Source organism: Squalius cephalus (assembly GCF_949319135.1).
Source record: "Squalius cephalus genome assembly, chromosome: 16".
NCBI lineage: Eukaryota > Metazoa > Chordata > Actinopteri > Cypriniformes > Leuciscidae > Squalius > Squalius cephalus.
The window spans coordinates 15,771,232-15,798,902 of NC_137137.1; the positions used below are offsets into that span (position 1 = coordinate 15,771,232).

At 37.7% G+C, this 27,671-nt stretch overlaps 1 protein-coding gene across 3 annotated transcripts in view; it reads left to right on the top strand.

The window, feature by feature from the left end:
• The first annotated feature begins 7,168 nt into the window (after positions 1–7,168).
• ccser1 (coiled-coil serine-rich protein 1) overlaps positions 7,169–27,671 on the top strand; it is a 71,412-nt gene continuing 50,909 nt past the window's right edge. For all 3 annotated transcript variants that reach the window (XM_079896933.1, XM_079896935.1, XM_079896934.1), the window contains exons 1-5: positions 7,169–7,357; positions 9,048–10,217; positions 13,103–13,287; positions 19,717–19,807; positions 20,518–20,632. In XM_079896933.1, the coding sequence (XP_079753059.1) occupies positions 9,074–10,217; positions 13,103–13,287; positions 19,717–19,807; positions 20,518–20,632 (1,535 nt within the window). In that variant the 5' untranslated portion in view covers positions 7,169–7,357; positions 9,048–9,073. The remainder of the gene's footprint in view (positions 7,358–9,047; positions 10,218–13,102; positions 13,288–19,716; positions 19,808–20,517; positions 20,633–27,671) is intronic.

Here is a 27,671-nt window from a genome sequence, read left to right on the forward strand (position 1 = left end):
AAATATTGTGTTGAAATATTTTTCCTAGACTTAGCAGTTCTCATGTACAAAATAGGCTATTAAAGTTGCATTTTTTTATTTTATGGAAAACTGTAGTAGCCTATTCATTATAAATTATTTATCTGTCCACATCATTAATTATTTTTTTTAAAGCGACTTTACTTCTGCATAGCGTGGCCTGTTAGGTCTTTCGACGCAGGCCACAACAACTTTGCCGGGCTTTTCGGTCCCTGGCCAGACGTCTTATCTAAGCGAGTCCCGCTATCGGGATGCAGGGCAGCCGAGCAGTCTTTTGATGTCAAGCAGCCATTCGGTCACGGCCCGCGTCCATCGCCCGTCCGACCTCCTGGCCACGTGTCTGGCCCAGCGCTTCTTGTCCTGTTCGGCCTGGTTGACTGCATCCTTGACCTTGCTCGTCTTCCTCAGTAGCTCGTTGCTGATGTGGTCGGTCCTCTTGACGCAGACCATCCGCCGCTCGAGGGCGCATTCGGTCACTGCCAGCTTCTGCCTATCGGCCGCGGTCAGCGAAATAGGCCTACTATGGAAAACAATGTTATACTATTCAATTTACAATGATTCGTTATTTAAAGGGCCAGTTCACCAAAAAATTTAAATACTGTCATCATTTACTCACCCTCAAGTTGTTCCTAACATATATCAATTTCTTCATTCTGCTGTAGCCTACACAAAGGAAGATATTTTGAAGAATTTTTAAATTAACCAAGCAGATATTGGGCCCCATTGACTACCATATAGTAGGAAAAAAATACTATGGTAGTCAATGGGGCCCGAGATCTGCTTGGTAACATTCTTCCAGATATCTTCCTTTATTATGTAGTTTAGCATTATAGTTGGCTTCCAGAAAGTAAACGGAGGGAAGACAGTAGTTCGGCCAAACGTTGTGTCCCGTTATGTGAGACCTTCTCAAAGTCCAACTCTATATTTCCACACTTTTCCTGTGGACGAAGAAACACGTAGAAAGTGGATACACAACATTCGACATGAGGGATTTAACATCACATCACATACAAAAGGTCTGCAGTTGTCACTTCATTAGTGGTATTCATTAGGAAGGGGACTGTATCCATCTTGTTCCAGTGAAATGGCCAAGGCGCACTTGATGTAACTCGAAATATATACATTTAAAGCCCTTCTCCTTCTTACTGTTGTTTGTGACAGTAACTTACTGCCTCACAATACAATTAAAGTCATTTACAGTAATGGGGAGAAGCTCTGGTAAACAGCGAGTGTAATTTGTCGTCCTCTCCAGCACCATCTTCACATAGTTATCACCAATAGCAAAAACGGCTTCTGGCACCAGATGAGAAGAAACGCGAAAGAAATTGTGCATAGAGTCTATGGCTACATTCACATTGTCAGTTCAAATCCAATTATTTGTGTTTACAATTGGAATATGATCTAAAATTATTGACTGTCCAGTGTCCACTATAGCAAGTGTTCAGATCCGATTTGTGTGTCCATGCCGCTCTTTTGTTTTCCAGAATATCTGCATTGTTTTCTATGGCAATGGTGTTGAGTTGGTAGGTATAAGCAAAAAACAACAACAACAGCAATCAAGCATGGAGGGGTTTGGAATAGAGATGTTGCCTTATTTACCATATGAAAATGTGTAGCCGACATGGTGGACTACTGCGTCTCTGAGGCAGCGGCAGAAACATAGGAGGCTGGTATGAGCGGCATTATTCTCCGCCGGTTTCAAAACATGTCTCTGTATTGTCTTTTTCTGCTCGTCCGACACTTTGCAACAACACAGCCTCGCTTCTGCAGCAAGTTTGAGCATGTTATAACAATATCTGACGTTTACGTTTTACATGGCGTGGGAAAGTCACTTACTTCCCGATTAGCGTCTCAATTAGCTCCCGAGCTCGTGAATCAGTATATCGTTTACACGAATCCGGGCAGTGGTAAGGACCCTGGCTCACTACACATTGGGACAGTGATTACTCGATTTCTGGTATGACTATGTACAACATCAAAGTACATTGTTGAAGAACGTCACCGCTGGTATTAATCAACAACACCTTTTTGATATTATTTTAATGCTGTTTAAACACATTGTTCTGTTACATATCCTTACAACATTTCAGCCAAATATTAATTATAAATGTTCTAGATGTGTTCACTACCTGTCTAGCGATGTGTGTTTGCTGACATATAGCCATATACGCGTCATTATATTTATTGAGTTGGCTCGTGCGTTTTATGTTTCGCGCTTCAGGGCATCGGCACTCCCTGGTTTTTGTGGTGCACTGCATTGTGGGATTTTTTAGGGAATGAACGTTCCAGTGCTGTGCTGCGTTCCAGTCCACTTTTAGACACGCACTTGCGAACTTCCCTAAGCACTTCCCCTCGGGGGAATCCCTGCCGCCATTTTGAAGTGCGTTCCACTTCGTGAAGTGGACGAGGGAAGTTTATATGGACAGACCCTCGTTCCCTCGATTTTGACCGAGGGAGCGAGTCTGCTTCAAATGTACACTTCAGGCATCTATATGTCCCACAATGCAGTATGATTGTGACGTCACCACATATCTCGTCTAATCACCACCACACAGACAACTCTATGATATATTAATTATAATTTTAATTTTTTTATTTAAAACAACCCAAACACACCTATAAACATTTGGATGCTGCATTAAACAAATTATTAAAGGGAAAAAAATGTAAATAATAAATCAACTCCACAGCTGATTCCAAGTGATCAAGGGCTTAGGACGTTCCAGTTCAGACCATTGCAGTTTCCGCCAGTAGTGGGCACTCGCAATGACGTACATCCGAGTGAACGAGACGGAGGGAAGTTAGCGAGTGAAGGGCATGACAATTTTGGACTGGAACGCAGCACAGGAAGGATTTTGCACTTGAGACAGACCTTAAAATGGCCGACTTCCTGCCCTGAATACTGAACTAGGGAGCTGATTGAGACGCACCCAAAATCAAGTCCCGCCCTACATTTTTCTTGTTCGAGAAGCCATTTCACTCAGATATACATCACAACAGGGGAAAAAAGACCATTGCAACTTCTGTTATGCCGACTTTAAATTATTATTATTTTGTCTTTTAATGTTTTTAATTGATATTTAATTCTTGTTTACTTGCTGTAAGTGGCATGTAATCTGACCTATGACATTTTAAAAAGGTAGAAAGTGACAACAGCTTTATGCTTTTACCTAAATGTTCACAATCCATTAAGGCACCATGTTAGTCCAGCACAGAGCTCGGTCTGGAGGGACTGGATGATGGAAACATGACAATGGACAGGAAATCAAAAGGTCTTACAGCACAGAATAAAAATGTTTAGGGGGCTGCAGTGTGTGCATCAGTATCAGTGGTTTATCTTATGACTGCCTGGTATAGCCTATGTTAAAGATAATAAAGGGTTAGTCCTCTCACATCTCACTGATGTCAAACAGATCTCACAATGAGGTAAATTTTTAATAAGGTCGCTGATTATTTCAGTCTGATTTTAGCAGTTTGTGCGGTGCAAATTATAAGACACGGTTAAAATAATAAGACAAATAGTGAAATGGTCATAAGCTAAATGATGATTGTTTTTGGCACATAAATTCTTTATTAACATTAAAAGCGGATCTAACGGGAAATTATTTTAAATATGACCAATTTAAACCACATATCAGGGTTTGCACTAATTTTATGATTCACAATTGGCTGATTAAATGTCTTTTCTACTAAGGGGCTGTTGAATGCTTGATTCTGCCTGGTAGTCGAACGTTCAAAGGTGTGCAATTATTTTCAGGGAAACTCACGGCTAAAGTAGTTCCAGGCAAGTCTTGACCGCATTACATGTCTATATCACTTGGTCAAATGATTTCAGTTATTTCAAAGGTCCTTACACCAAAAACCCACAACGACACAGACCAAGCCAATAAAGCCAATAGGATAAAAACGACAAATTATTACAAATGCACACACATACAGTAAAGACACACACTTGCAGTTGTCAGCGCTGCTCTGACGAGTTTATCAGTAAAATGGGTTAGCAACTTAAAAGCTACACAACATTTCTCACTATAGAGGGCATGAGCTGTAAAGGCTACCCCTGTTCTGGAAAGCGACTGGGAAGCAGCGCTTATTTGCAATTAAAGATGCAAGAAAACAGCATGTTTTTCCTATAGGCATTTATAACATCTCACGAATAAATGATCTGTGGGGTATTTTGAGCTGAAACTTCACAGACACATTCTGGGGACAACTGGGATTTATATTACATCTTGTAAAAAAGGGGCATAATCGGTCCCCTTTAAACAAAATCAGTAACACTTGAGAGCAAGTGTCAAGGTGTCAAAAGAATGATGATTTGCTCAACATCACAAATCTATTGATTTTTCTTTTCATTTTCTGTTTCATTGTTTCTTTTGGAACCTGACAAAATGGCACAAAAAAATCTGAGGAGGTGCAGCCTTAAAGATTTATGACTACACTGGCTGCCATTTTAACTGGGCTTTTATTAACTGTTTATTCAAGTCCATCAAAGCGTGCATGAGGGAAAGGAATACCCTTACTTTGTTCCTTTGTCCAACTCCATCGGGGGCTAACTTCAGTGGTCACTTTAAACTCAGCATTATTCAGGCACATGCACTTATAAAGCTCTGCTGCAGTAGCACCATCACCTGTCTCATAGCAACTGTCTCTTTGTGCTGTCCACATCACCATGATATTTTAAAGCTGATACACTGATAAAACCATATTCAAGGAAAGAAAGAGCAAGCATTAGACAAAGAAACTACAGAAATAAAATCAAAGGCAGATCTTTTATGCCTAGCATTAACATGCGGAGAAAAGCCAGCGAGAGCCCTTTAATGAGGTCAGATATCGAAAGCATAATGGATGGTAATGGAAATTTGAAGCATCTCAGAGAAGACCAAAAACAAGAAATGAAAGGCAGAAAAGAAAAGAAAAGAAAAGAAAAGAAAAGAAAAGAAAAGAAAAGAAAAGAAAAGAAAAGAAAAGAAAAGAAAAGAAAAGGCTTCCACAGAAGATAATGATTATGAGGATGAGGTCCATTAGGAAGAGGAGATGAATGAAGCTGATTCTGAAAACCACTTTCAGGACAATAGAGAACATTATGGGGCTGTAGAATGCTTGATTCTGATTGGTTTACGAACGTTCTACGTTGCAATTATTTTCAAGTAAAAAAAAGTGAAATGTTATGGTATTTTATATAGAATTCTATCTGATAATGTAAAACAAACTACTTGACCTCATTGTACATCAATCATGTATAGCGACTCAGCTGTTTTGTCTTTTAAAAATAACTGAAAAATTGCAGTTTTTATTGTTTCTGAGAGCTATCCGCAACCCACTTCCATTTCCTTAAACAATAGCCTACACCCAACAAGATGTTCTGTAAATAGCCTATACTTATTTTGGGTACATTTGAATCTTACATCATCAGAAATTCATTAAATACAAAACAAGAACATTACTGGATTTCTTTTATGTGATGATACAGAGAGGGAAGAGCTTGCTATTATGCACATATCAGTGTGTGATTTAATGAATCAGCCCTCAGACACACAGAAGTTGTCTTGATTCAGATGGGGTTCATTAGTGCTAGCGAGTGACAGGCAGTGACGCAGACAGATGATGAAACCATCATAAATTCAACAAATATATTCATTATTTAGAGATTTTTTCATAGCATTTCAAGATGTTTATATACCATATTTATTTATATGGGTGTCATTTTGGATCTTAGGCTATATTTAAATAAATAGCCTTCCCTGGCTATGCACAAGCCTTTGCACTCATTACACACAGACACTTACACATTGTGCAAAGGATTACGCAGCTTACTGATAATAATTAGTTCCTTCATAAGAATAAAAATAAAAAATCCCATATGTGAAGCCCGTCATTCTGCTTAACAAATAATGAGTGACCTTTCATTTTTTGGCTGGAGTATTCCTTTAAGGCTGTTATGACAAATGAAAAGCCAGTGAAGTCTCAAATGACAAACATTAGCTGCTTCTAAAACATAACTTGTTTACTTTCCCATTAACATGCCTTCTAAGAAGCTCAATGTTGTGGCAACAGGGACACCGCGTGGAATTTAAAAGAATTACGGCTATGAGGGAATTTTAGCTCGTGAGTTGGGTTTGAAAGGATAAACATCATTTGTTGTTGTAGGCTAGCCTATGCGTTAAAAAAATATAGGCGTGATTTAACTCTTTTGTATTTCCGGACTCGATATGCTAACGAATGTTAGGCTATATCTTGCTCGTAGACTTATAGTAGGCTATTTAGCATTCTGATTTTATTAAAAATATATATGTAGCCTAATACTCCTATAGTTTTACCGATTCATTACAGTAGCATAGGCCTACAATAAAAACGTGCCAGAGCCAAAAGGCATAAAAAAATATAATAAAATAAAAAAAAAGAGGAAAAGGATGCCACTTAGCCTATCAATCAATAACATTTAGCCTTCAAATTCAACAATATTGTGTAAAGCTATTTATAAATAGATTTTTTTAAATATGTAAATATATGAAAATTACATAATTAGGCCTACTGATGATAATTCTGTAATTCGTTCCCTATCATCGTATCCCTATGTTTTTTTTATTGAACAAAAATTATGTAGGCTACCTTTTTAAAAGATTCACAGCTTTCTTATTAAAAAAATCTGAAATCAGATACATATAGCTCAGTTTTACATCGTCAAGAAAAAGGCTGAAGAAAGGCTTATTCTTAATTTAATTTACACTTAGAAAATATTTAGATCAAAATGAGATTGAATAAACAAAAAAACATCAGAATCGTCGTCTATCAATGTGTACAACCAAGAATAACATTTTCATATTTCAACGAGATATCAGGAATTATAGGCTACCACAAACAATGGAAATGTTTTTCCATAGATTCTTAGTAAACTCACAATCCCAAAACAGATGAGACAAATCTTCAAGGGTAGCCTATGCTACCACAGAAGGAGCAATTTACATCAAAGTCGTCAGAAATAAACCTTTGTAAAAACATTTTGTAGGATAGCACCGTTGTATCATTTTATAACACAATTCTTTTGTTGTATTTTATTGCATATAATATCCCAGCAGGGCCACTGCACCTGTGTGCCGTCTTTAAATGACGCTCACGCAGGTATCTTGCGTCACGCGCAGATGCGGAAACGCGGAAGCAACATTCCACGTCACTTGAGGTGGATTTAGCGCGAGCGAGCCAGGATTCCGACAGGAGAATTTAGCGCTTGCTTTGACGTGAAACTCGCCGGATGTGATGCCACGAGCATTTAGGCTTTACGCTCAAACTGACAGCGAACGGAATATCTGCGGCTTGTAAACGGAGGATTCGTCTCAAGGTAATGTTTGTGTGCGGAGCTGTACTGCGGTCAGAGCTCTTGCAGCAGGCGGCTGCTGAATGTCGCTGTTTTATTGGTTATTCAGTGTTTCCTGACGCCGTGTCCATCAGTGAGGATGATATGATGGCTATTTATAATAATTATAGGCTGAGTCTAAAACATAGCGAGTTACCTAAATAGGACGCATTTTTGGACTCCATAGAAGTGCTAGATTCCCAAATATATAATAAATGCTGAAATGCTGTTTAGAGAGTCAGTTCGCATCAGCTTGTTGTAGGTTATGGGCCCTTTTTGCTTTGATTCACTGATCATCGCACTTTGTGGATATTCTTGCTTTCTTTGCATCGTTTCTCAGATTTTATTTCATCTTAATTACTTATTTGATTTTTTTTTTCTAGCGTATAATGCCTCTAAATGTTATGCACCTGTGTCTCCAAAAAAACTTGATTATTATAGTTTTTTTTTTATTACATAAAAGTTCACTGAATTGGTATGTTGTTTATTACACTGCATTATCATGATTATTAAGTTATCTAAAAATGATTAAGTGTTCTCTAGTCTTTGTCATTACCCATTAAAACACATCAGGTCAATCAAGCTAAGTAATGCTGTCAAGGGTGTATCTCCAACCGTCACTACTGTATTATGGGGTGTGTAGGCCTACATGTTTTGTAAATTTGTCAGAGGGAACACCTTCACTCTAACTTTACTGTGATTTTCAGTAAAGACAATACTGGCAGTAGGTCAGTACAGTGTGCTTAATGTGCTGAAATTAATTGTGCTCAGCAAACAGTAATGCAGCCCTACTGGATTTTTCCCTTGTGAATCTAAATCTTTGTGTCTATTTTTGCCTACCAGATACAATGAATGCAGTGAGATACAGTGAGTTTTACCAGCCACTCAAGTTTTTACCAGCCGGTTATTTTTTAAATTAACCAATGAACTGATACAGCATTTTAATTCAGATTTATTTCCACATTTGAGGAACAAAAAGTGACACTGTGGCTGACTTTATACATGGATGCTGCTGACCTATTTTTCATGGTGGATCTGTGTCCGCTGTTGTTTTTGGAACCCATTTTAGGTTAGCCAAAAAGTTGTAAGACAGTATTTTACCTTTCTCTTTCCCCAAATAATACAAGAATAATACAAGAACAATAATTAACAAAACATTGTTTTATCACTTTTCTTTTTTTCTTTATTTGTTTATTAGACATTTTAATAATATTTAAAATTATCTGGAATTGTGCAAATGTCAAAATCAAGTGAACCTGGGGTGCTTTTGCATTTATAATAGTCATTTGATACACAGTAGTTTTTTTTTTTTTTTTTTTTTTAAATGGCTGAGCTGATATCTTACTGTGCAGGGTGACTGATATACACTTTACTGTTAAGAAAAAAATCTTCTCTGAGGAACCAGCGGTACTAAACATTATGCCTTTTGCCAACTTTGCCTCAGCCTGGTCATCAATCTATAAAAAAATTGGTTAGTTCATCAAGATCTAGTTTTTGTTTCTAAACAACAAAGTTCTTGTCAAATGAGGCATGTTGCCCGCCTTAGTGGCTGCCTGCCTGGTAAAGAATCCAAAATGACCTCAATTATTTGGCTGTTGGTAACTTCCATTCCTGATTGTGTCTGTTTATTCAGGCCATCATGCTAATGCTGATTGTCTTTTTTTCTTGTCTGCAGAGGGTCTGATTTGGTGCTCGATCTTCATGGGCGAATCAGGGTCACGGCGCTCCACCCTGGTCTCCAGGCTTCCCATCTTCAGACGTAGTGTGGGAAAGAGACAGGACTCGCTCCCGTCCTCGCCCTCCTCCGGTGGTGTCGGCAATGGCGTCCACACTTCCTCTCCCTCCAGCACGAACTCCAGCTCCAGCAGCACAGGCAAACGCCGCAGCCTATTCCGCACTCCGTCACTCAGCTTCCACTGCAAGAGGAACAGCGACCCGACCCAGCTCAGCCTGGACAATAGCAGCCAGGGGTCTGAAGTCATCTTTCGAGAGAGTTGCATCTCAAAGACACGGCATTCGTTCGGATTCGGCGGACACAAGAAGAAGATCCCCCGGTCTCAGACGGAAAACCTTGAGAAAACGTCGGCCAACCGCAGTGTTTTCATTAACTGCATCAGCTCGCGGACGAACGAGGGAGATGATTCAGGGTTCCTCGATGACGTGAGCAGCAAGAGGTCTTCTAAGCATAAGAAGATGCTGCCTAAGTCCTTCTCAGCTCACCAACGGTTTTCCAAGAACTCGTCCAATGTTCTGGACCAGGGTAAAGGTCAGGATAGTACAGAAGAGCCTCCTAAAACTGGTACCCCAGGTTCCTGGCCTGGAGAATTGGCTGAGAGTTCTCTACAGTCGCCCATGATCTCAGAAGACCGCACCACAGCAATCACGCCATCAGATTTCGTTCACGCCACCGAAGACTCTGTCTCGGAAGTGGACGCTTTGCCGGCTCCCAGTCCAGCTGCTCCACCCGAAAACTTTAGCCAAGCTGTTTCTACCTCGCAGGTGTCCCTCACCCCAGCCCAGACCATCACGGAAAAGCCCTTACTGCCAGATACCAGCCACACAGCCAACACACAGTGCGAGAGCACAACTGCCCGTACGGAACCAGTAACGCTGCAGACAGTGAAAGAGCTGAACCCTGACACTTATCCTAATGCAAATGCTAACCCTGACCAGTCAGAGGCCAGTGAGATTGAACAAGCTCCAGAATTGAGTGAGGAAAGCAGCTCCAATCCTGACACTCGTGAGAGGAGGTCCAGGAACGCTGTTCTCATCCAGCAGGCAGGAAGGTCATCAGGCCTGAGCAAACTGGAGACCAGGCCAAGCCACCTAAGAAAGCCACACACAGGTAATGTCAGTGAACTCAGTTGCTGTTTTGAGTTTTTATAGAGGCTATTTTCTGTTTTAAGAAAGTTTTTAAGAAAGACGTATTGAGGGAATTTATTCACCTGCATGTGACAAAGCAAAAACAAGTTAATCTTTGATCTTCAAACCAGTTCCTCTAAAGTATTCCAGAGAGCTGTGTAATATGCTGATTGAGAAGTGTTACTGCTGAGAAATATTAAATATCAGAACACAAATTACATTTATGCCCTTATGTATTGAGCTATAAAGGCACTGCATAACATGTAGCCTTAAACTGAATGTGTAACTGATCAGTTCTAGAACTACTGAGAGCTTTTATAAACGCACACAAAAACTGGGAACTCCCTCCTATAACAATGTGTTATGCTTCAGTTTGGCTGCATTTTTCTTATGACCCATGGTTTCTCTTTTTCGTAAATTATACTTTTACGTTGTGAGTGCTTTCACTCCAGAGTGCCTGTGGCTTAGAAGGTTTATGGGAAACTAACCAGCTCCACAGTATTGAATTTCTTCTAGTGGTGACTTGATATTGGCTTTACTACGGATCCTCTTGCAGGAGAGAGTGAACTCTACACTCTGTGTTCATTTACAATTATTGGCTTGGGGTGATTCATTAATATTCATGCCAATGATTAAGCTATTTTTAAGGATATTAAGATGTTTTATTCATACTCTCGTATTTTTATATAGGCGGAAAGATGTCTGGATGCAGTTAAATCTGTTTACAATGTTGATTATTGTGATTCTTGGTTTAATTTGCTAGAAATTTTAGTTGTGTTTTGCATGTTGTTTCCTTGTGAATATATTTACAGTAATCAGTATTATCGGGTCTGTTCTGAACATCACTGTATTTTCTTTGCAGTGTGTATTTGTGTCAATATGATCCAGGCTTTTAATTGTTTGATACTGTACTGGACTGTACTAAAAACAAAACTATTGAACTATTTTGCTGAACTGTTTCACCTATCCGTGTTGTTTAGCTTTTGATATCTTGTTTAAGAGATAAAATAATTTTATGCAAATCTGGTGCAGTAGGTTTGTGAATTGTAGTTTGTGCCCCAGGCTTAACTTTTTTGCTAGATGCATTACGTATTCTTCAGATTGTTACCTACAACCTAATTGAGGTCTGTCTCTGTACACAACAAGATACTGAAGACATTTTAATAATTTGGAGGAAACTTGGCAACAGTTGTTTTAATTTTTTTTTTCCACTTGAATATTGTTTTCCATAGAAGTGCAATTTAAAGCCATTCATAAGTATTTTCTGTAACACTTATAATAACTTGCATATATAAAATGTATAACTCATGTTTTCTGTTTTAATATATTTTACTGAGTCTTCAGCAGCCATTACTCCAGTCTGTCTGTCACATGATCCATCAGAAATCATTTTAACATGCTGACTTTTGGTGCTCAAGAAACTTTTGTAACATTATAAATGCCTTTAGTGTCACGTTTTGATCAATTTCATGCATTCTTGCTGAATAAAAGCTCAGCAAAAGTATTACAAACTTTTGAATGGTAGGATATACAAACATTTATGTGTACATAAAATTATTAATTATATTATATACCGGTAAATAAAAATGTTTTTTTTTTCTTTTCTTTTTTTTTTACTGATATTTGCTTATAGGAGATACTTATGTTTTTATATTATAATATCTTTAAATATTTTATTGGTAACACTTTACAATAAGGTCTCTCATTTGTTAACATTAGTTAATGTATTAACTAACATGAAGTAATAGCTAATGAGCAATACATTTGTTGTCCTGAAGAAGCCTGTGTATGTGAAACGTGTATATCTACACTTTTAACTGTTTTTAATGATTTAGCCCAGTTAATTAAAGGCTTTTTAGTTCACATAAGTGCCTTGGACTATTTCATCTTAATAATTTGATGTCCACCTCCAGTTTATCCAATGAGCACCAATGGCTACGTAAAGACACCTGTGTAGCACTCTCTGCTTCTGTTGTTTTGTAAGAGTTCAACACATATTTTTGAGGGCTTGAACAAAGCCGCACGACGTCTCCATTAATTCACTGTTACGTAACATTTTCATTTATGTATGTGATGTTGCTTAGTGCTGTGTTGTGCACGTGTTTTAGTTTTGTTTTCTTCTTCCATCTGTCTCTTCGCCTGTTAGAGCGCACAGGTGCAGTGAGTTACGGTCGTCAGAGGTGGAGTGATGGTGGTGTTCCCGCGGAGAGTATTTAAGCCGTCTGGAAGTTCGCTCCATGAGTTCTGTTTTTCTCCCAGCTCAAGTGATAAATTGACTTTGTGTTGCCAACTCAGGCTCTGTGTGTTCCATATCAAGTAAACATTGACTATTTCGTTTTGTGTACAAGACGACCACTAGTCTTCCTGCTGAATGGAGACTCATCTAGGGAGGAGGGTGCCTGTCACTGTTCTGCTTACTTTCTAAACCCTGCATTTTGTTCAGAACTTAGTTTCCAAATTCCTTGTGCGGGTCTGACAGGAAGCTGTGATGGAGCAGCTTTGTCAGACTATGTAACATTCATGTAGTAGTTTAATGTTTGAATCGTTATCGAATTGCGATTCATTCAATTCTTCGCATTTTAAAACGATTATTGACTGAAATATACCATTCACGATTCAAAAATCCATGTTTCAAGATCGATGCATTTGCATCGTCAGGTTTCGTAATTGATGCATCGACAATACGAGTGAATCGTTACTCCCCTGGTGCCCACTAATGAGATTTGTAGTAAATTATGAATTGTCATTGTTATTGTACCCATTCCAGAACTGCTTCATAACTCAGTACTGTTGGCCATTTATCTCTTTGTTTTGTCTCTATTTTTGTGTTTATTTCTGTCTCTAATCTATGTGTTGTATCCTTCGCAGTGTCCATGTGCAGCAGCGTGAGCCCATACCATGAGGTGATGCGCATGGAGAGACGTCTACGGTCGGCCTCTGAGGGCGCAGGAGAACCCAGACTTCACCTCAACCTCAGGGATCCTCACTGCATGGAGGGCCACACTTTATACAAGCAGAGAACCAGTTCCTCATCTTCTAAATTGGGCAGCCTGGTAAGTATGAATGCGATTTCACTGCTCAAACTCACATTTTCAAGAATTGGCTGTAGTTGAATTGGTTTATTTGATCTAAATATGTGTCTCTGAAAACCAACGATGTAGACTCTCTGCGTCTTCCGAGGGATTAAATTCCCACCCAGCGATATAATCACAGTGCTTAATTAAACAGACAAATCCTCTCACACCATTTTAGCCAGCAGGTCAGCAAGGCCAGTTTCCACTGGCCACTTTCCCTGAACTTTTATCTGACCATGTATAGTGCCACCTAAATGTATTCAACCATCTGCTTGTTCATGTCATATTCTGTAGACTCAAGCAAAAATAAACCCTCCCAATCATTACCTATGATCCACTAGAAGTGTGTGGCGGTGTTTCTGTCTACAGAGACACTGCCCTGTGCCTGTATTTTGTTATATTCTTCTTGAATTGCTGTGTACGGGATGTTTCTGGGCTGCAGCCATCGGCCAATAACGACACGCTGCGCAGCTGAGGATGGGACTTTTTCATCTGTGTCTGAAGCTCTGGAAACTCTGCTAAGTTCTCCTGTCTCTACACGAAAACAATTCGCTAATATTGCTATTGCCTTATTGACTGCATTCTGTGATCAACAGTTTATTAAGCATTGTAGTTGCGTTTTTATGATGACACATAATTATAGTTTATTAGCAAGCTACACTGACAGCCAGTCATTTAACTATTAGCATAACTGTTCTCACACACACACACACACACACACACACACACACACACACACACACACACACACACACACACACACACATGCAATTTATGCATGATAAACACAATATTTGAATTTTTTGCAAAATACCTCATCACTCATCTTCCTGTATTGAGGCAGTATTGTGTCAGAACTTGGACCTGAAGAAAAAGAACAATTGAATCAACTCTGAGAAGTAATTAAAAAGCCCAAAGCAGAAGATGGATATAAGAACATTTCCAAATCGTTGAATATGCGGTGAAGTACAGTTAAATCAATAATTACGAAATGGGAAAGTATGGCACTGCTGTGAATCTACCTAGAACATACTGTCCTCAAAAAACTGAGCGAGCTTGCGAGAAGCCTTGTGATCCTTCATTGTAACCTAATGACTTAGTCTTATGGATTCTCATTCCTCATTCAAAAGTTCAAACAGTTTGAATATAAATGTTATGGTTGTAAAACATATTGTTCACATTGTCCAATAGTTTGAACCTTTTGTCTGCTGCAATCTTATTAAAGCCACCATCTGTTTATTAAAAACAGACACCAGAAAATTCCTATCCTTTAATCTTTCCACAAGACCTCACAATAAACCTGTGGATTATGCATAATAACATGCGCATTGCTCACAACAGGACATTTGAAGTCCAACAGAGATTGTGTTGAAAAGCCTGTAGTGGTGAGGTTTTCACTGAGAACAAATACTCTGCGAACTGTTAGCATGCTGAAGCACAGCACACTTTGAGCATGCTAAACCACTTTTTCAATAAATTGTCTCTTTTAAATATTTAAAAACCAATTCTGAATCACTAGTTGACTTAAGTAGTTGGTTATTAAATGTTTAATAGGATAGTCAACCATACTGGCCCATGCCTATTCACTTGAAAAAAGTAGCTTGCTACTTTAAAATGGGGACATCCCGATATTTTTTTTTCTATTTGAATGTTTTTTTTTAAATGTATTTTATTCTTCTGATAATAAAACTGAACTTTCAGCATCCATTATTCCAGTCTTTAGTGTCACATAATTCTTCAGAAATAATTCTAATATCCTGTTTTTGGTGAAAACTGCTTAATAAAATGGAAATCTTTTGTAACATTTAAATGTCTTTTGTGTCCCTTTTGAGTAGTTGAATCCTTGATTAATAAAAGTATTAATTTCTTTAAAAAAACAAAAAAAACAAACAAAAAAAAAAACCCCGTACTGACCCCAAAGTGAATGGTAGTGCAGTTAAGTTAGAAGTGACTATTTTTAGTTGGTGCCGGTCATTGGTGTCATAGGGCTAGCAGATAAATCAAAACAATTAACCTTCAGAGAGATTTTATGTTGTATGGACAATATGGACAACCCTTACAGGAAAACATTGTTTCAATCAGTAACAAGAAACAATTGCTCATACTTTTGGCTAGTTCCTACAAAGTCATAGCTTTTGTTTTGTTTCTGAATACTGTAGTCTGCACCTGCACAGCTTGAGGCCAAACTAATTGCTCTTGTTTTCCAGCGCAGTGGAGGAAAACGCCATATCCTGTGTTATTGTTCTTTAATGCTTGCTAAGGTGCCACTGCTAATTTGTCATCAAATCATGTGCTGTGCAAAATTTGTGAGTGAAGTTTACCTTCACTGTGGCTGTGGGCTGACCTGACCTGACCTGACCTTTTCAGTTACATTCTCCTGTTTGCCAGTTGTTCTTGGACGAGGCTACGTCCTGAAGCAGCATGTCTGATCAAGGGTTTGCCAACAGATGTGGGAAATCTTAGGGAACATGCATGTTTTTGGTTGAGTTTGAGGATCATGATTCTTGTATTTTTGATGCTGTGCCTGATAAAGATAAAGAGATATATAAGCCCACATTTTAATTGAAGGATGAAATGGATTAGTTGAAGGAAAATCCCCTCCTACGGTGCAATCGTTCTGCAATCGACGGCTCCAGTCAAAGTTCAGAGAAAGGGCAGCTTTTTGCATTGTGCTCGCTGTATGAAAGAATGAACATTGTAATCCGTGATGTCCGACTGGCTAACGAATCAGTCTTGAATCCTTAACTCACAAGTTATTTAAATGAATCAGTGAGACACTCATACTGGTCTGAGTCATTTTCAAAATGAACTTAAGCACTTTTATTGTTCCCCATTAAAAACTGCTTTTTTTTCTGTTTGTAGATTTTCTAAGTTAACTCTGATCGCCAAAGAATGTAAATGCTCATTAACATACTTTTTTATGAGGCAGACACACACAACTTTTTTTTGTGTAAACACAAAGACATGCAGGAAAAGGGAAGTGTTCCATTGTCATAGTGAGAATTTGTGGTCATGCTCACTGCTCTCAAGGGAAGCATGCCATTCACTACTCTTCTAATGTTCTTCAAACATTAACATTTGAGGAACTACAGTAGTTTCCAGTTTCTGTGATCTTTAGCCAGCATGCTTGTAAATCACATAAGCATTGTTCTGTAATTTTGTGTTGCCTTCTACAGCTTAATTTGCATCAAGATGGTGCTTGTTTGATACATCCTTATTATTTTATATCAACCTTCATGAGTATAGCAGGAGAACTTGGTCTTACTGATGAATGAAAGTGTTGGAGTGTGTTTCCCCAAAGCATCGTTAGCCAACTATGGCCACAAGTTCCATTGTTACCAGCATAGTTCAAAGATTTGTTTTTTCCTAAAACCATAGTTCCAACGAACATTGACAAACAGCATCGCAAATTTGTGTGGTTGGTTATCTACAGCTCTCGACCTGTGTTTAGAAGCATAGTTTCTTGTTAGTATGATGTGGACTTGCATAGATCCTGCTCTTGAGCAAAATAAACAAGCAAAATGCAGTACATTTCTGTATCTTTCATTCCAAATATATACAAATTCCATTCTACAACTTTTGGTTTCTCAAGAGAACTAAAGCGCTGTTTTTGAAGAGTACGTAGCTCTTGTAGTGTCGGACGTGCCGGAGTTCTCCAATGATGCATTGTGCAATGCCGATTAAGCAGCGAGTTATGTCGCTGTATGTGTTTTACTTACAAGAAAGCTGCCTTATTGAATCAGGTCTTATTTTGCTCAATACATTGTGGCCTAGACTTGAAATGAGCCATTATCTGTTTAATTGAGGTCGTCTCAAGGTTGTCTCATTAAAATTGCATGTACAAACCTGCTGTACAACTAACTTTGGATTTTTCCATTAGTTTCCACCTTAGCTTCAATAGTTTGAGCACATGAGTAAAAACGATTAGATTGGTATGTGTGTGTGGTCTGAAACAGAGCATATAATAGATATAATTAACAATAATAGAATATAATACAGAATTGTAATAAACCCACTAACTAAATGGAATGGATACACATATTAAATATAGCATAAACCCTTCCATAAATGATAATCAGCATTCACATGTAAATAAACAAACACAATCAAATGACTACTTCTGTGTAAAGTGTCCTTTAAACAACGAATATTAGTATGCCAAGCATTATAAATATTTAGGATGCTCATACACCAATTGTATGTCTTTACGCTGCAGCATTGACAGTGCGCTCTAACATTGGCTGATCGCCAGTACACGTCTGAAGACACAAATGAAAGTACATTCATAATAGGCATTTTTAACAGTACCGGTTTTATCATGCATGCCCAGTTTTTGTTTTTTAACCATTTGATAAACTCGTGCTGTATCTTGCAACAAATAACCCTTGTTGGAGCCATGACCCTACACATTGAGCCTTGGTGCTCATGTTGGAAAAATAGGTTTGAATCTGTTTCACGTCATGTCTCAATATCATTCTTACCATTTATCCCTACCATCTTATCACTGTATCAAGATGCGCATGGTCTTATCGCGTCTTACAATGAATTTTACGTGCGGGTGACCCGAGGTCTGCTCAGGTCATTTCCTAATCCATAGGATACACTTGACACACCTCATAATTTCTGGTAGCAGCACAGATAGATTCTAAATGTGTTTGAGAGGGAGTATCCTTGCATAACCTGCCAATGTGTAACATGTTGTTTTCTGAAACACCAAGTGAGGAAAAGTTGTTCACATTGGCATTGAACTGTTTTGACCTTTTTGTCAAGAGGATATTTCATTAATGAGTAAAGCATGTTTTCTCCTGACATTGACATGAAAAGATCAGAAAAATCAATCTGAACATCAGGAAATTGAGAGTGAGTCACACCAAATGTCAGCTCTCTGTTACCTTCTCAATCCCTTAGAAATAAATGCTTGAAGGAAAAAAAAAGACCATCTCATCATCTTTTCAACACCCCCCCCCCCCCCCCCCATATCTGTCATATCTGTGTCTGTGGGTAGTGATCTCGTTGGTTGAGACTACATGATTATGCTCAAAAACAACCTGTTTGGCCATTTATGTTCACAAGGACATTTTATGAACCATGACACTGTTCTTCTTTAATATTTCTAAATAAGGTGTCTGAACAGGTCGCCGATTAAGGCAGTTCACTTCATCAGTATTACACTTTTACTGAGATTGTTACAGTAGTGATGTATTATGTTCATTTTGTCATTTGGCATCGTAATATTTCAAAGAGGTAAAGGCCACACCATTTCATATCCTGAGAGTCTTAATTAGGCGCCCAGCGACCCTTTAATTTCTAGCAAAGTCAAAGTTAAGGCATTTCTGTTCTGATGCACTATCCAGTCCTTTGCTCTGTCCTGCTTAATTAGCCAAAGAGCTGCGCTTCTCCACTTTAATAGAACATAATAGCTGCTCTTTTGCCTTTTTGTCTTTTACGTGCACTTTTAAATAAGATTAGCCTCAAATACTCCATATTAGAGCTTTGCTGAGTCTGGCTTGTTTGCTAGAATAAAGGACCTTGTTTTTTCTTTTTAATATACATAATTTTTAATCTAAGATGTTTTTTTCATATTGGGCACAAGATGGCAGTCTGACACTTTGAAAAGCAGCACTCAAAGGCCTACTTTGGTTTGAGCGATATCCAGGTTTTCTGCTTCTTGTGTGCAATAGAGGAGTTGCGCCGTTTAGTCAGATGTGAGGAAGGGTTTCTGTGGAGGCGTCTTTGAATCAGATCAAATCCTCTCTTGTCATCAGTCTTTAACAAACAGACCATGACACACAGCTGGAGGTTTGGGCTGAGTTTAAGAAAGTCATTAGTCACTGCTTACAGCAAACTAGATACATTAAATGTGTCATAACTAGTAAAATACCTATCTTGTATAGGCACTAGGTCTCAACAGTAAAAAAAATTTGGTCATTAGATTTTTGATCTATGACTGCATGTCATTTTGATCTAATGACGGCTGCACCATGAAAAATTTATACAATATGTAGTATGTTTATAGGTTTTCCACTAAATAAATAAATAAATAAAAATATACATACATTATTTTCAGCTCTTATTGCAAATTAAAAACATTTTTATAAATAATTAAAAATTAAAAATATTAAAATGATAAATTACATAAAATAAAATATTTATTATTTTAATATTTTATAAATATATTTTAATCTGTTTATAAAAATATTTGTAAAAATAAAATAATCCATTCTAAATATATATGTACTATAGTCTATATAATTAATTACATATATGAATATATTTGTAACTACATACAATGTAACAGCATACAATGTAAAATGGGATACTGGACCATCCTCATTGAGCCCTCTTAAGCTAAATGTTTTATTTTGACCCTTGCATCATAGGTTTATTTATTTTTTTCTCCTTTTCCAGGATGTTTTGAATAACCTTGGCTCGTCTGAGTTGGATGAGGATGACCTGATGCTGGATCTTGACCTCTCTGATGACCAGCGAGCTCACCATGGTATGTTTTCCCCAGACTCCAGTTGCTCTCTCTTTTTGCTTCAGACTCTGCAACATGTATTATGACATTTAATTCTCATTCATATTCATGCTGTTAAATCTCTGAATGTCTTATTGAAATTACACGTTCTTATAATAGCTACATTGCTTGAAGAAATGATTTTTGCCGTAGATAAAAAAAAAAAAGATGAGACCTTATTCCCCCACCTCTGTCCGTGCCCCCAATTTTAGCCGAAGAAGACTTGGGCTAGTCTTCAGATTTTAATATCTTTTAAAATATTACACCGTTAATTTATGTATGCATGCATTTGTGGATTAGTCATGTAGTCATTTTAATTTTCCAAAATGTTCTGATAGTTTTCTGGAGGAGTTACATCAGCACTTACGACGCTCCACGTTAACATGCACCACAGGCAAAGCCTCTAGACAGATAAACTCTGCGGATGTCATTGCTGATATTTGCTAAGGCATTTTTTTTTTGCAAGAGAAGTAAATATCGCAGCGCTTGTGCATAAAGTCATTTTGGCATGAATAGTGGTTCTCATCTGGTTTTGCTTCAGGACCCAGATTTACACATTGGACAAGTGACAACCCGAAAAAGTACTACATTTTGTTTGTATAAACAAAATAAACCCTTTATTTCAAGGAAATAAAGAAAGTTGTAGCTTGTTATTATACAGAGGCTTTTTTCTCCTTGATTTGCTATTACAGTCTCACAGGAAGATTCCAGTCAATCCCTTGCATCATGCCTCAACCTGCTGCCCTCACCCCTGGAGGCCTCCACCGACCGGACCCCTGGAAGAGAGCCCAGGGAGCCCCCACTCAGGTACCGTTTCCTTACTGGAGCTTCACTGCGAACCTTTCAATTTCACAGACACACTGTGAACATGAATGCTTCGAAAGGGGGGATAATGTAACATGCCCACTTTAATGACTCGGTAATGGGGTTTACCTTGTTGAAAACCACACAATGATCGTTCAATTGCTTCATAAACTGAATAGAATTGCAGAGCTCAACAATAATGATTTTTCTGCTGGCCCAGTCAGATTTGTAGTTCAGATTGTTACTTACCTGTCAAAGTCTCTTAATCTTTCCAAGGCTGCATTTATTTGATTTTTTTTTAGCAGCCATTACTCCAGTCTTCAGTGTTCCTTTAAAAATCATTCTAATATGCTGATTTGCAGCACAAGTAACATGTTTCTTATTATTATCAGTAATGAAAAATAGAAACCATGATAGAACAGGGTTTCTCAAATCTGGCCCTGAAGGGCTGCTTCAGGGTGACTAAAGGCCAAAATGACAAACAAAACGAATATAAAAAGAAAAGGGGATAAATTAAATGACCTAGTCAAACAGCTAAATAAAATACAGTTGGCTTAGCTAACTCCCTATAAAAAACAAAGCACAAACAAGTTCACCCAAAGAAAGCTGCAGGACAGGAGAAAGATCCAGGAGCTCACAACCACGATCACAACCAGAAATGACCTCTCCATCGAGTGCCAGCTGCATTCTTATAAAGACCACGTCTCGACTGAACAGCCAATGACGGTTGTGCACCCCATCATCTGACAACCTATCAGAAGTCAAAGACAGAACAAGAAAGAACAGGGGGAGAGAGAAAAAACACAGCTCAACAACACAAATACAAGTAACGCAGGTCGTAAAAAAAAAAAACCCCTTTTAAATATATGATGTATGTGTCAGTAAACAAACTAAGTTGCTTTTTCTTATTTAGTGTTATTTTACATTTATAAGCTATTTAATATTAAACAAATATTTAGTATTTAACAATTTAATTAAGTTGTAGTAAGCTGCATTGCAGTAAGCTGAAAATGATATGCACTGTCGCAAAAGGGCAAGTGACAGATCCGAATATCTCTCAGCTTTGGCCTGAACTGTTGGGACGTTCTTATCGTTAATCCCTCAAATTAATAGAAGACTTGATGTGGTCATAAAATAACAGAAAACAATTAGTCAGCACTGCAGTGTAGAGACATTATTAAATTCATATTTTCTAAGTCAGCTCTTTTATGGAAAACATTTAGTACTTTTTTATGTTTAGCCGGTACAGGGGCATGCAGTTAAACCAAAAATGAACACCCTCATGTCGTTCCAAACCTCTGACTGTTTCTTCTGGGAAACACAAAAGATGAAATGTTGAAACTGTTGAAACATGATGAAAATGTTTGAGTGTTTTCACTAATTCAAATTATCTTTTGTGTTTGACAGGAGAAAGTGTAAAAAAAAAGTTGCTGCTTTAAATTTAGTACAATCAACTTGGATGTTTAAGTCATTGCAACTTAAATTGCATTAAACTGACTTAAAAAAAATGAGTTGAATCTTGTATACCATTAAAAGTTGAAAATTGCTTAACTTATTTTGATGAGTTAAAGCAATGTAAAAACATATGCTGCTGTCATAACGTATTGATCATATAATTTTAGTGTACAGGTCGTCTGTGCTTCTATTTATTTCTATTTATTAGATATGTTACAGATATATGCAAGGAAATGCAATAATGTTTATAAATAACTGACATTTCACCGAAGAGAAAGCCAGAAATCTTGCCTGAAAGTGTGAACAGAAACTTGAACATTTACAGTATATACAGAATCTTTGACATCTTTAGCCATAATGTAAATCGTAATAGATGATATATTGATGGAAAGAAGTTTTCATTTACAGTTGTGATTTGCACCCTTTCTGTATATGTGCTAAGTCTATTGTGCAATTCTGAGTATTTTGATTTTAGAGCATTGTCCTACTACAGTATGTTAAGCACAGCTTTAGTCAGATTTGATGCATTTTGATTAAATTAATTCACAGAGTACCAAGTGAACTACAGCGATCGCTAACTAGCATGACAAGTGTTGTGGCAAACACAAGAAATAAAATCATTATCATGTCGATGTGAGATTAAATTAATTTATACAGTCAGGTTCTCAGCGGATGTTAGTCCTACTTCCTCCACTGTTTTGCATCTTCTTCCCTAAACTATCAAACTTTCTCTGATCCATTGACAAGGGCATTGACTGCACCGACAGTTTGTTTGATTTGATAACGTTCTCTCAAACTCTGTCTACTCTGACTGGCAGTTTCATCCTTGTGCGTAATGACAGCAGAGTCATTTCAAAACTGGATGAATCCCATGTGGACACAAGAGCAAATTATATTAGCATGGAAATTAGCCTAGAAAATTGAATACATTTCCTGACCTTATAATTATTTGTACAGTTTTTAGAGCATGCCCCAAAATAGAGTGGAGTTTTTGAAATGATTACAGAATATACCCGAACCACTACATGTCAACTACTTGTAATAAGTTCTGTATTTGTTTTCTAAGTAGATTTCGAAACGCAACACTGCAGTGCCAAATATTACCCTATATTGCTGAAAGCTTATGAAAAGTACTTTTCCAGACCTACACTTTTATATGACATTTTATAGTGTATTTGAGCTACCGTATGCCTCATAAAAGGCATGCTGCTTCTTGAAAACATATTTTCGCCTTGTCAGCAGGTGGTGATTGAATGACCTTGTCTTGATATCTTTGACACAGTTTTGAATGAGATTTCTTACTGAGTAGCCCTGCAAACCAGTTTTATTTTGGTTAATGTTGCATCTGAGGAAGTTGTGTATTTTTTTTCCGAATTTATGGCACCCCAGGACTGTTCTGTTCTCATCTTGTTAAAGATCTCACAATTTGTGCTATGATTGTCCGACCTTGTTTTTCTTTTTCATCGTCAGCCAGGCTGTTTTTATGCTGTGCTAACTAATTTCATTAGTTCTTATTTGTGACTTAACATGGTGTATTAACAGCATTTACTAATAATAATAATAACAGCAAATTAAAATGAAAAAATGTATATATTACTTACCCTCATGCCGTTTTAAATGTATAACCCTGTTGTTAAAGTCCCCCCCCCCCCATAAACAACAGTTCATAGTGTTCAGAAAAAGACAAAAAAAAAACAAAACACCATGACACAATGATAAAAGCAGTCCATATGACTTGTACATGCTATTTTGAGTTTTCTGAAGCTGTATGATAACCTAAATTTGAGTTTTTCTCTCACAAAGTTATTTACTGGAAAACTTCCCCACAACTTTGTATTGTGTTTGGAATGAGATGTGAGAGACAGTTTAAAAGTGAGACTTTTTGAAAGAAATGAATACTTTAAGCAAGGATGTTTTCTATTGATCAAAAGAGATTATTCTTTTTTTAAATTTATGAATGTCTCTATTTCAAATAAATGCATTGCTTTTAATAGTTCTCTCATCAAAGAATCCTGAAAAAAAATCACCACACGGTTTCCACAAAAATATTATGCAGCACAGCTGTTTTCAACATTCATAATAATAAGAAATGTTTCCTGAGCACCAAATCAGCATATTCGAATAAATAAATGCAGAGGCTTTCAAAAACAAAAACAAAAAAATCCTAAACTTTTAAATGGTAGTGTATTTGGATTTCATATTTGGCTATGACACACATCTGAACGTGTGAATAATGAGTTAAAATTCAATCAGTTCCTCGCACAAAGCTATGATATGGCTTCTGAAGAGTATAGAGCACCAGTCATGGTTTTTTCTTTTATTTAGTGGAGCTCTGCCAGCCATAATCGCCATGAACTATTGTTGTATGGAAAAATAATGTATTCCATAAAAGCAGCATACTGCTTTGGAACAACATGAGTGTGGGTAAATAATCACAAAACTTTCATTTTTGGGTGAGCAATCCTTTTTTGTTTTCTCTCTCTTGATCTTAGCATCTAATAATTCACCCAGCCTTGAAAATAATGAAACTCAAAAGAAGTAAAGTAGTTGGCTTTTTCTCATATTTGTCAAATTCATCATTCAGGGTTCTTGAAAGATGCAGTGGACTGCAGTATAGTGTCATTATGCTGGGGAGGTGTCAGCTAGTATAGATGTCTTTAATGGACAGTGGCTGGGAGGCCTGTTTTCTGCTGTGAGGATGCACTGTTTGATGGGCTATAATCCTACACCCTGACTAAGTGACAAGATATATTATCCCAAGGCGAAATCTGGGCTGTTGGTGTGGAAAACGCATCAACCGTCAGCTAGACTGATGCACGGCAGCTCGTGTTATGTTTTTCTCGCTCAGCGACGCGGCGCCAGCCCATTTTACAGCTCTGAAGAGAGGCAGAAGGAAGTGTTTTGCTCTGTGAAGAGAGGCAGAAAAATGAAGCTATAGGAAGAGCTGAAGGAAGAGCTCAGTTCATCTTAGTTCTGCCATAGACTGGTGCAAAGGTTTATGACGAGTTTTCTCTTATATAGCTTTCACACAGAGAGAGTCACAGTTTAAAATAAAGGAAACCCAAATCAAACTCAATTTATTTTTCTTCCATTTTGTGTGGAACAAAATGACCAAGTCTTTATTACAGTTCGATCTGATTTAGTCAAACTATCAGCAAGGTCATCTGAGGAAGAAAGAAATCTAATTGTTCATGAGACCTATTTAGTTTCCTTTTACACTTTCTCTAAATCATATTTTGGTCGTCTTTTTTTTAAAGGTCCGCTCAGTAATTTCTTCCTCATTAAAAGTTTGACACGTAAAGAAATTAATAACTTTTTTTTGAAAAATATGACTGGAAGACTCTAGAAGACTCAGTCAGACCTAGAAAATCTCTTCATAACCTACAAGGTGACTCTTAATGGTGGCCGCCATGAACAGGCATGTTTGCTATAGAGCTGTACTGACATGATGTTGATTTGTAGGCCAAATAGAATGCTAATTTGTCCCCAACAGCATATAATTTGTAATAATAGGTTAGAATAGCAGTTTTTGATTAATAAGTGCTTAGTGAACTAAACAATCATTGCAGTTGTTTGCAATTTTTATAAAAAATTTTTCAAGCACACACACACACACAAAATAGAGGTGTGACAATGTGTAGTTCATGTTGTGGATCTAAATGTGAACATCTCTTCATTTAAGTTTAACTCATTTAAATCACAGATTTTATTTTACTCATGAATTTAAACCATATTTCTTAACTCAGAGCTCATGAATTCGAGAACATGCAAATTCTTTACCAGGTTTAGGACTAAACTGAACAGCTCTAAATAAACATACTACTGCTACCTGTACTACTGCTAATAATATAATTTTATATAATGATTTGTCATCATAAATGCATTTATTTAAATGGTTCAATTTAAATAATTTTATTAAATTGTAATTTAAATTGTAATTGTGCTGAGTGCACCTTTAGCCCAGAGAGAGAACGCACAAACACGGAGATTCAAAACTCAGGACCAGCTGGGCTCTCGCTCCCTCTCTCTTCCTTGTGTCCTTCAGGAGCAGGTTTGCTTCAGCAGGGGGCAGAATCCTCAGCTCTCCGCAAGCTGTGGTCTTCCACAACAGAAGGCAGCATGTCTGGCCTTGTGCTACTTTCCCCAGTCTCCTTCCCCAAGTCTGTCAAGGTGATTTGAATAAAGAGCGAGAGGGGACGTTCAAGAAAACTCAGGTGTGACAAAAGGTGCGAGAGACTTTTTGTTTGAGCATTACTAATTACTGTGAACCAGTCAGACGTGGGGATTTTTTTTTTTTTCTGAAGCGTGGAGTTGGGGGTATGATTTATTCCTAACCTTTGATCACGCTCTCAGTTGTGGCGTCATGTCCATTTCTCCGCAGTCAGCATGTGTGTGTGAGATCTGGCTCGGGAAAAGTCTCCAGGGGATCTGGCTGAGTCACAGCGGCAGAATCCATTGTCACATGTAGCAAGGAAGCTTGTGACATCACTGATTGGACACAGTCTTTGTGAGGCCGAGCGCCTCCTCGACTGATGTGCATCCACAAGCCATGCAATGTTGAAACACAAGTGGTTCTTAGACGTAAATGGTGAATAAATTATTTTGAAGTCTTTGACGTGTTGTCTATAATTGTCCTCTACACCAAGTTACTCTCTAATAGGAAATTAAAAGTCATTACCTAAAGGAGAAAGCTTTGAGCTATTAATATATTTTTAAGAGGAGAAACAAAGATTTAACGTTAAATTTTTAAATGAACCCCGTATGTGTAACACTTGTGACACATTACCCCTTCAAACGCATACATATTTGATCAACCAGAAACATTGCTTTAATGTCGAAAAAACCACCCACAACCACTACCGCATCCTCTCTGACATCATAGCTTAATTCCCTGCTAGAAATAAATAAACCACAATTAAGCCACAAGGGACGTCACGTAATGAGCAGAATCAACACATTTAAGCTTTTGACTTGTTTGGGGTTGAAAAGTTCAGAATCAACAAACAAAGGTGATGTCATTGCTGAGGTTGCTGATCCTGGCCTGAAGCTAGTCGTCGTAATAAAAATGAGTCAAAGTGCAAAAATGAGTTTGAGGGAGATGGTTGATGGCAGTGTGAAAACGGTTGACTTTTGCTAATACTGCCAGAAATCCTTGCATTCATAGGACTTGAGCAATTTGTTGCAGTCTGTTGTGTTGGTCCAATAATTTTGCTTGGATAAACAAAATGGCCAGCGGCATAAAGAAATGAGCATAGGAAGAGTGGTCTCTAAATACGCAATGCTAGTAGTCAACCAATGTAGGATGTCCTCAATGACCGATACCAAAATAATATTTAAAGAGCAGGATATGATGCTTGCTTGTTTGCTTTATTTGTTATGAATAATCTTTAAAAAGTTGTTTGCACATTGTGGTCAGTGAGTGAGTGCTTTAAGTTGATCAAAACGATATTGTAACTATACTGTTACCATGATATAAAATGACACGTACTGTGATGTACGATTATGGTCATACCGCCAAAATCGGTATGTGTGTGATTCCCTAGTGTGAAAATTTGTCTTTGGCTGGCATGCAGGAAGGATCATGCTT